The following is a 10,676-nucleotide window of genomic DNA, read 5'->3' as shown; positions in this document are numbered from 1 at the left end:
CAACCTTTAGCTGATTTGCTCAAAATAAATCAACTTTTTGATTAACTAAAAATAAGTTAACTATAAATGGGCATTTTCTTTAAATAAGTAAAATGACTTGAAACCTACCAAACAAGTCAGTTTCTATTATTTTCTTAAATAAAAAAAAAATCTATTTTATTTAATTATTTTAATTAATACTTTTTTTTTTTAAAAAAACCACTCCTCTATTGACCAGCCCCCCACCCCCCGCTCCCCGTCGGCCATCGTAGAGGCCACCCCTCCAACCCCAATCCATTTCTTTCTCTGTCCCCCCATTTGGACGTCTTTCTTTCCCTCCTCCCTCAACGCCGGCAAACCCGTTTCTTCCCCAAGCCACCATTCGACCCCTCTCATCCCCTTCCCTAACTGCCGGCATATGTAGGCCGAATAAACTTAAATCCACAAACCATCATATTCACCTCCAATTAATCCCAATGTAACCAGCAAAACATCACTATATTTGTTCGAAACCCAACCTTAACCGTCAAAATCCACCCCGAAAAACCCAAAACCAACTCGAAAAAACCCAGAAATTTGTGAAATAAAGAAGAGAAGGGAGGAGCAGGGGCGGTAGGAGGGGAGAGAGGGAAAAGAACCGGCGGTGGGTGGGAGGATGACCAACAGAGGACCGGAAGTGGGTGGAGGATGACGACGGTGGACGGCTGGTGTTTTGTTGGCGGCATAGGGAGTTAGGGGTTGTTCAATAATTGGGGGAAGAAGGACATTATTTAAAAAAAATTAAAATATTAAATTTTAAAAAAAAAAATTAAACCAATCTTATTAGGACACATGGCATATTTAACCTACAAAACCAGTTACTCTCAAAACCATCAGTCATGACTCATTTTGGGAAGATGTTTTATAAAGGTTAACTTAATTTTAGTTAATCAAAAGATGGACTTATTTTGAACTAATCGCGCAAAGGTTGACTTATTTTTGACAAATTTTCCTTTAATTTAATTAACAAAATAATAATAATAAAAAAACAGCCACCCATGTCCACCTAGCCAGCCACCACCCTATTCTGACAACGCCGTCGGCGCGGAATCCGATCAGCCAGCGTGGAATTTCGCTAGCCAGCCACCACCACTATCCCACCACCTTAAAACCTTCACCCTCCCTTAAAAACTCTCGCTCCCCAACCACCGACGCACAAAACGCCGGCACCCAAACCCTTTCCCCGTGCTGGCAAACCTACGTCACCCCGGCCTCCCTCTTCAAACTCCACCCCTTTCCCCCGTTAAACCACCACCCCAAAACCCTAAAACCCCAAAATCAAAATCTAGGGTTTCAATTTGGGGTTTTAGGTTGGTTATTTGTATCTAAATCGGGCGACAACGACGTGAGGGCTAGGGATCTAGGCCGCTAGCGTTGGGTTTCAGCAAAGGTATTTTGGCTAGTTTTTTGTCGTTGGGAAGGGAGGGGGAATTCGAGTTGGGTATGGTGGTTTAGGGAGGACCACATGCAGCGGCGTAGGGCAAGGAGGTTGTGCGGCACTGGCGCGGTGGGTAGAGCAGTTGGGAGCCGGCGACGAGGGTAAGGCTAGGTGGCGGTTATAGGTGGCCGGGATGGTTGTTGGGCCTCAGTAAATGGTGGTGGTGGTTTTTTTAATAGTTTTTGTAATTTTTTTTAAATTAATTAATTAAAATAAGAGCTAATTACAGGTTGCCACGGGCTTAATTAACTAATAATGACTAATGGAGTTAAGGAAAAGGGCATGTTGTGACATTTTTGTTAAACTTAGTGGTATATGGTGAATTTGAAAGTTTTCAATGTATATGGTGAATTAAGTGAAAACTCAGTGGTATATGGTGAAAAATCCGTAAAATTTTAGTTAGTCTCTTGTAAAACGTGAGGGCAATTATGTTGCTCACTATCCTACTAAGTTAGTGCTTTTCAGAGTAGAACAAGTATGGAAAAAACCATTGTCTGTGTGAGTTTTCCTCATATGTACCCAAGGACCGACCAATTGTCTTTAAATATTGATTTATAAAGCACTAATGTTTCTTCTCAAAAAAAAAAAAAAAAAAGAAAAAAAAAAAAGAAAAATAGGTGTAGACATTTATAACCCTAAAAATATGTGTGTTTATTTTTTCTCCTCGTTAATGATGTCAACAACTAAAACTATAACATTAGACCACTATTTTTGTAGATTAAAAGAATGCCAAGATGCTGTGAATAGTATGGTCTCTAATAGTTTTTTTCTAGGATAGTTTAAAGGCAAAAACTAACAAGCGTCCCGATACATTAGATAAGAGAATTAAAATTGGAAATATTAATGAAAAATTAACATTAATTACATGCACCAATCAAATCGTAATTGTATCATGCATTTCAAACTTAATACTATTTTAACTTCTTCCAAACCCGATCTTGAATGATTGAGAAAATCCTTTTTTTTTTGAACTACCAAGATAGTGGGGAGTCCAAGGTATTTGTCATGTCCATCGACGGCCTTAAAGGATAACTTCTTATCTCAACCGGGGCATTCTCAATGAAATTGAGAAGATGTGTCGTAATTTTTTTTGGGGCCAAAAGAAGAATGAACGTAAAACAGCTTGGGTGGCTTGGGATAAAATGATTTTTTCAAAAGCCGAGGGAGGAATGGGAATGCGTGATCTTCATTTCTTTAACAAAGCCATGCTTGCTAAACAAGGGTGGCGCTTGTTAACTAATTTGCACTCCTTGATGACAAAAACGCTGAAGCAAAAATATTTCCCGAATTCTGATTTTTTGACAGCAAAAGTCCCTACAAACGCTAGTTCACGTGGAGGTCTCTCATGTCTCCTAGAGATTTAATTTCGAAAGGAGCAAGAAAACTGATTGGCAATGGTGCTACCATCGATATATGGAATGATCTATGGGTTCCCTCTTTACCCAATTTATGTGTGCTGAAAAGGCAGCAGCAGCCTGCTGCTAATGCCCCTGATTTGCGAAGGTGGGTGGAATGTAAACATGCTGAATTCTCTCTTTACGCCATGGGAGGTTAAAGAAATCCAAAAAATTCTGATTGCTTAATATGGGGATGCTGATTCTTGGTCTTGGCATCACATGAAATCTGGGGATTTCTCTGTTAGAAGTGCTTATCATCTTATGCTCGAGACTACAAAATCCTGCATTGCTACTACCTTTGCCCCTTCGCAAAAGACCTTTTGGTCTACCCTTTGGGCTGCAAATCTGCCACCTAAAATAAGGCACTTTGGGTGGAGAGCTCTCCACAAGGCTATTCATGTTCGTTACAATCTTCAAAAATGTGGCATATGTCTGGATGATTTGTGTCCTATGTGTGGTGAAGCCCCCGAAACAATTTCCCATTTCCTGCTATTTTGTGAAGCTGTAAGGAACATATGGTATTTGTCACCCCTCAGAATGGCTATTAGCGATGACAACTCCCCCTCTTTTCTTTCTTGGTGCAAGGCAAAAAGGGAGGTTTTTAAAGACAAGTTGTGGTGGGACAACTTCTGGAGCTTACTTTGGGGCATTTGGTTAAAGAGAAACACGTGGCTTTTTGAGAAAAAGAATATTTTGGTGGTAGAGGTCTTGAGGAAAGTTGTTGGTATCATAGGTGAGTATGAGAAAGCGAACACCATCCTCCCTACTGAAATCATATACAATCCTGTAACTCCTCAGAGGTGGCTTCCCCCTGTGTTGGACTGTTCAAATTGAGCACATATGCTGCAATTTTTGGTGATGAGTCTGTTGGATTGGGGGGAATTGTTCTTGATAGCCGCGATGATGTGATGCTAAGTACATGTTGAAAAATTAGAAGGTGTTTTGAGGTGGATATAGTTGAAGCCATGGCTGCTAGGCATAGCCTAGGGATTGCTATTGAAGCAGGACTTAACAAAATCATCTTGGAGTCTGATAACCTCAAATTGATTCACCATTTGAAGAGCAAAAAGCAGGATGCCTCTTACTTTGGTCGTCTCATTGCTGATATCTTTCACCTTGCAAAGAAGTGTATGTGTTTTGTTGCTGTGCACATTGGTAGGAAAGGAATCAAAGTCGCTCATAAGCTTGCTCAGATTAGTAAGAATTATGATGAAATGCTTGTTTGGATAAAAGAAGTTCCTTCTGATGTAAACTCTGTTCTTGTTTCAGACTTTGTTTTTGTTTAATATATATCGAGTATTTTCTGTCCAAAAAAAAAAAAAATTAATACTATTTTAAGTAATATATTTAATTAGTTATTTAACGCCCCATGACGCTTGTTAGCAAGATCCTAGTATAAATTCATTAACGGGCCATGAAATGATAATGAAAAAGGTATAAAATAAATGCCATTATTATTTCCTTCCTCTGGATTGAGTAGACTTTTACTGAAAATAGTATAGTGCACCCGGGTACATCATGAGCATGGTGCACCTGCATAGAACATTAGACATATTTTAAAGAACATGGGCGAAAAAAAAGAACACAATAGTGTTTGAAAGAAAACATACATGTGTTTGATAAAGAATATGAGTATATGACAATACAAAAAAAACGTAGTCTTTACAAAAAGAACATGATAATACATTAAAGAACATGTTTTTCATGGTTACTCAAGTGATGTCTTCGAAAAAGAACACTATGTTTAACAAAAGAACATGTTTAAGTTTGATAAAAGATAGAGGTGATCATTAGGCGAGGCGGGGCAAGGTCAAAAAAATCAGCCCACTACTTAGGCCAGGTTGGGCCAAGCTTCGGGTGCCCAAACCTGCTCAAAATGTCAGATATGTGGGCTTTTCGGGCCAAAGAAGAAAAAAAAATGCATAAAAAAAAAAGCATTCCCAAACCCGCCTAAAAAATAATGTTTCGGACCGAACCAGACCAGACCCTACCCGATTTTTCGACCCAAAATCGGACCGGGCTAACTTTGATCACCTCTAGACAAAGAACATAAAGCATTTACAAAAATAACATGATAATTCATTAAACATGTTCTTTTTCATGATTACTTAGGTGGTTGAATTTAACATTTATTTTTATGTACATTAGAGCTGTCAATTCGGGTAAACGGGTCGGGTACGAGTGGGTCGGGTCAATTCGGGTTAATGTCGTGACCTATGCGGGTCGGGTTTGGGTTGGGTCATGCTTGAGTCGGGTCACATCGGGTCATACATCTTATCGGGTTTAGGTCGGGTTAATAACAGGTCGGGTTACATTTGGGTCGGGTTTAATTTAGGTTTTCACGGGTTAAAACGGGTTAGGGTAATTCTCGGGTTTGAGTCGAGTTCGGTTCAAGTCAATAATTTGGGGGTTAGAATCAGGTCGGGTCATTCTCAGGTTTGAGTCGGGTTCGGTTCAAATCAATAGTTTGCGGGTTATAATCAGGTCAGCTCATTTTCAAGTCGGGTCATTCTCGGGTTCAAGTCGGGTTCGATTCAAGTCAATAATTTGCGGGTTATAATCAGGTTGGGTCATTTCCAAGTTGGGTCATTCTTTGGTTCAAGTCGGGTTATGTTCAAGTCAATAATTTGCGGGTTACAATCAAGTTGGGTCATTTCCAAGTCGGGTCATATTCGGGTTCAACTAAATATAAATAGATAATTATCATTTTTATCAAGCTAATTATTTCCTTTAACTATAATATATATGGCAACATACTAGGGAACTATAGTCTATAATTTAAGAAGATAATTATCTCCTTTGACCATACAACAAATATATACTATATTTAACTCTTAAATTTGGGGATAATGCTCCTTTCTTTTGCTGGCTTGGACCGACTTGGTCTCCCTAGACAAAATGCTTTGATCAACAATAATAAGGTGGTTTAAATTGAATTTAAGGTGATTTGAAATCGGGTCAGGAACAATTTGGGTTGAATTTAGGTCGGGTCAATAACAAGTCGTGTTGATTTCGAGTTGGGTTAGTAACGTAACAGATCGGGTTGAATTTTTGGGTTGGGCTAGTAATAGGTTGGGTAAAATTCGGGTCGGGTCAATAACAAGTCGGGTTGAATTTGGGTTTGGGTCGAGTCAATAACAAGTCGGGTTGATTTCGGGTCGGGTTTGTAACAGGTCGGGTTAAATTCGGGTCAGGTTAGGAACGGGTCGGGTTGAATTTAGGTCGGGTTAATAACAAGTCGGGTTAAATTCGGGTTTTGACGGGTTCAAATGGGTTTGGGTAAATTTCGGTTCAAGTCGGGTTCGATTCAGGTCAATAATTTATGTGTTACATTTGGGTTGGGTCATCTCCAGGTCGGTTCATGTTCGGGTTCGGATCTCACATACTTGGGTCAACTCGGGTCTAGGGTTGGTTTCAGGTCGGGTTAGGTCGGGTTTGGGTCACCATTTTTTCGGGTTCTGACGGGTCGGTTAATAATCGGGTTCGAGTCGGTATTTCGGGCGGGTCAGCTTTTGACAGCTCTAATGTACATATATCAAAGAACATATAGTATAATGTAAAGAACATATAGTTTAAACTCAAAGAACATAATAATCATTTCAAAGAATATATTATGTTTGTGTGCTTAATAAATGTCTATAACGTTCTTTTTTTCGCCCATATTCTTTTAAATATACTATATACCTAATATTATTTTCGGGTGCACCCAGGTGCACCAACCACACATTGGACTTTTACTAGAAAACAGTAGCAATTACTTCAATAATTTTTGGCCTTTATTTCGGATCTTCTATTACAGAATAGAAACTAGAAATACATATAGACAATGTCAGACTCAAAGGTGGAAATATGGAATGAGCCTTTGCCCTTGAACCAATCAGTGGTTGGTGATAATGGTGGATTGGTAGTCACGTCAATGGGCTCATAAACCACGTTTAAAATTGCCACAAGGCCCACAACTATATGGTTTTTTTTGTTTTTTTTTTTTTTATTTATTTTTTTAATTTATTTATTTTTATATGTGGATGTGTAGAGGTCCAATCAATTTTGGGCCATTTATGTTGAGAAAATACAAGTTTATCTTGATGATAAACAAATTTTGTTTATCTAATGACATTTTCGTAAATAAATCAACAAAAAATTCCAGTTAGCATGACATTTTCGTAAATAAGTCAACATTTGTGAGACCTGCGTATTAATAAAAGTTGTTCACTTATTTACAAAAATGGGAGCTTCCTCTTTTCGTTCTTTCATTTTCAAACGAAAAACACACCCAAAAAAAAAAAAAAAAAAAAAGAAGCTTATTTAACACCTTTTTGTCGATTTTTAAAATCATGATGAATCTCATAAGACTAACAAATCTTTCTTTCAAAATAAAAATAAAAATAAAAAAAATAAGACTAACTAATCTTTTTTCAATGTCATCCTAGGAGGATTGTTGTTGACACTTGAGAGTGACTGAGGTTCTCATTAGGTGGAGAGCCTATTATACAGGTGTGTATAACAAATTTTAGGCGGTGAATGAGAAGCGAAGTGTTGGGTCGTTGTTACTTGTTAGTAATGCTTGCTAGGGAGTTTAACTCTATTTACTGTTATTTTGAGAATATTGCTTTTGTTCATGTTTATAGGGAAGCTAATTGTGTAGCCCACGATATGGCTCATCATAGCCGGCTCGTGTACTATTGTGGGTAGGATGTTGTCCAAGCGTGGTGGAAGATTTGATTGCCTCAGATTTTTGCTCAAGTGCTAATAATATGTAAACGTTGTTCCGGCTTTTGCTTAAGTGCTAATAATATGTAGTCGGTGTTCCGGCTTTCTACAAAAAAAAAAAATATATAAAAACTAATTTATTTTTTTTAATAACTGTAAAAAAATACAAAGTACTATATATACAACGATTTTCTGTGTGGTTGGCTACACCGTGTGGTCGGGGTTTGAATACGACCACTTCTTCTTTCCTTATTCCGCATCACATCATTTGCATGGTCGAATTACCTATTCAAAGTTTCGCCCAGCTTTGACCATCACCAACGTTAAGTCTCTTGTACCAATCACATTGGACGCTGATCATGGGATGTATCACTCCTGGGCCGCCCTATTCAAGGTGCTTGTTAGTGTTCACGATCTCCATAATCACATTATTCCTCCTACGGAAAAGAAGGAGAACCTATGTGTCTATTAAATTAAATACACTTGTTAATTTGAAGGTGATTAATTTGTTGTATACAAATTCATAAAGCGTGTTGCAACCATAGCTTAAGACATTGTAAATAAGATAAATAGTTCTCATTATCACATATTTAGACGATACGTTACGGACATTTTCTAGCAATTTATCTTTGGAATGTCAAAATCAATACGAATTTGTAGTGTCCTATACTGGAACGGGTACAATAATAATGATGCAATACTGCAATAGAGATGTCAAATCAAGTACTTGGGACATATCGGGTCGGATCAATTTTAAATATATTGAGTCATGATAAATTAATTGTGTCCTTACGAGTGAAAAATCAATATCTTATTTTTTTTTCTTTTTTTTAGATTAGATAAGATCGAATCGGATGATCGGAATAGTTTGTGACACCTTCATGTCAATTGACAGCGGATAAGGGGAGAAATAAATTATTGACTTCGATGCTCTTGAGGTATATAAAAAGGTAATCTTTTATTTATTTATTTTCCAAGAAGTAACATCATATTCGGAAGTTGTAGGTAAAAACTCAACTTTAGAAAAAAAATTTAAAAAAATCTTTGCTCAAATATTTCGTCCTGTTGCTAATTTTCATCCATGCTATTGGGGTGATCACTTTCATAATATCACAAATCCTCACCATGACGAGGTAAATTTTTAAGACCGACAAACAATTAAAAGTTTTCGGTACCACCTCTTAATATTTACTACTCCGTTAAATAATCAAACTTGAGAAATTTTATATGCATATTTTTGTTGCTATGTACTAAGGTACGTACCCTTTTTACATGGATGATGAAGGTAGTCAAAGATAAAAAGGAGCAAGAAGTGAGCCAACTTAAAGATGAAGTGAAAAAAGTGCTGCTGGAAATTAAGAGCAACCCTCTAAAGCTGCTGAATTTCATCGACGTAATCGAACGTCTTGGATTGGCATAACACTTTGAACAAGAGATTGAGGATGCTTTGAAACAAATTTAAGAGAACTATGAAGAGCAATGTGCCAAAGATGATCTCTACCGTGAAAATATTAAAAAGTAGTGAATTTTGACATTACCATCTCAAGATTTTTTTTTTTAATTGTATTCTACCACCTAGTTTTTTCCAAAAAAAAAAAACTAAAAAGTATCACCATTTTTCTGAGTGACGTCATCATGGGTCCTACAAACGGTCTTCTTCTCATTTTCCCTCTCTTTCCATCTTTCTAGCTTATCTCGATTTCCCGTGTCTTCTCCCCTCTTTCTATCTATTCATCTTGCAAATTTGATTTCAATTATCGCATTTTGGCAAATTAGGGTATTAATTTCTGCAATTAAACCTTCAATGAATTGAAACTTCCAAAATCAAGGGGTTGAACAAGTGTAATTAGGGTTAGTGAAATCAATTTAGGGGTTTTCTCAATTCAAAAAATTAGGGTTATTTGTTGTTGTATTTGAATTGAGAAAACCCCCAAATTGATTTCACTAACCCTAATTTTTTGAATTGAGAAAACCCCCCAAATTGATTTCACTAACCCTAATTACACTTGTTCAACCCCTTGATTTTAAAATTTCAATAAGTTGAAGGTTTAATTACATAATTTAATACCCTAATTTGCGAAAAAGCGATAAATGAAATCAAATTTGCAAGATGAAGAGATAGAAAGAGGGAAGAACAAGGGAAATCGAGAGAAGAGAGAGGGAAAATGAAAGGAAGACCCTTTTTGGGGCCCATGATGATGTCACTTAGAAAAGTGATATTAGTTATTAGCATTTTGGAAATAACCTAGATGGTATAATACAATAAAAAAAAAAACTTGAGGTGGTAATGTAAAAATTGACTACTTTAAATGGTGGTATTTTTCAAATTTTCCTTTTGAAATAAAGAATTGTTGACCCTTATGAGGTTTTGATGCTAATGTCTATAATTAAGCAAACTTCCATCTAATAAGGATTTTCGAGTGTTGTGATGTTTGCAAGTTAAGTAAACTCTGGGAGTTGAAGTAGGAATTGAAACAGAGGAACTTTAGGAGATCCAGGATAACAAGTAAAGTCAGAAGAAGAGTTCCAAAAAATAGTTCTCTGAATTCACCTGGATGGAACTACAAGGAGTTCCCTAACAGGAACTTATCAACGGGTTGTAACGACCTGGTTCCGGTGTAATGCTGGAGCACAACCTCAACAATCAAGGACCAGTGCAAAGCTCGAGATATTAACCGAAAAAGATGGACTTCATAACTTAGGTTGTATTAAAGATAAGTTTGTTTTCTAGGTTGATGTAAATATATATCTAGTTGTTATACATGAAACTTATTAGAAATCGGATAAAGCTTGGCAAGCTAAGTAATTCGTAAAAGATAAGTTTAGATTTATGAAAAAGTATTTTATTTGATTTTATTTTTTAAAATCTAGTTTAATTGGTTTTATCTTTTTCATAAAACTTTATCTTTTAATAAACGAATTTTACAGAAAAAGGTTTTCTTAAAAACGAGATTAAATCTGTTTAGTTTCGGTTTTAAATGATAAGAATGAATTTCTGTTTAACTTATCATTTTCTAGAAACCTTACTTTGTTAGCTGAGGAACTTCTATAAATATAAAAGTGATACAACGAAGCAAGGTGAGAGTTTTAAGCTTGAAAACCACTTAGTGCTT

The 10,676-nt window shown here is 36.7% G+C and overlaps 1 protein-coding gene across 1 annotated transcript; it reads left to right on the top strand.

The window, feature by feature from the left end:
• Positions 1–2,801: 2,801 nt before the first annotated feature.
• On the top strand, positions 2,802–4,139 carry LOC145575651 (uncharacterized). Its single transcript, XM_081633480.1, has 3 exons — positions 2,802–2,959; positions 3,099–3,653; positions 3,791–4,139. The coding sequence occupies exons 1-3, from the start codon at positions 2,802–2,804 to the stop codon at positions 4,137–4,139; spliced, it is 1,062 nt and encodes a 353-aa protein (XP_081489606.1).
• The last annotated feature ends 6,537 nt before the right edge of the window (positions 4,140–10,676 follow it).

The sequence above is a fragment of the Chenopodium album genome, chromosome 13 (assembly GCF_948465745.1).
Source record: "Chenopodium album chromosome 13, dcCheAlbu1.1, whole genome shotgun sequence".
Lineage (NCBI taxonomy): Eukaryota > Viridiplantae > Streptophyta > Magnoliopsida > Caryophyllales > Amaranthaceae > Chenopodium > Chenopodium album.
This window is presented reverse-complemented; position numbering and strand designations above follow the sequence as displayed.

Bases quoted from the DNA above. Each gene is read 5' to 3' on its own strand.
- LOC145575651 (XM_081633480.1), top strand. From the start codon at position 2,802: ATGTCTCCTAGAGATTTAATTTCGAAAGGAGCAAGAAAACTGATTGGC. The intron at 2,960-3,098 runs GTGGGTGGAATG...TTTCTCTGTTAG, and splicing joins AATGCCCCTGATTTGCGAAG to AAGTGCTTATCATCTTATGC. The intron at 3,654-3,790 runs GTGGCTTCCCCC...AAAAATTAGAAG, and splicing joins AATCCTGTAACTCCTCAGAG to GTGTTTTGAGGTGGATATAG.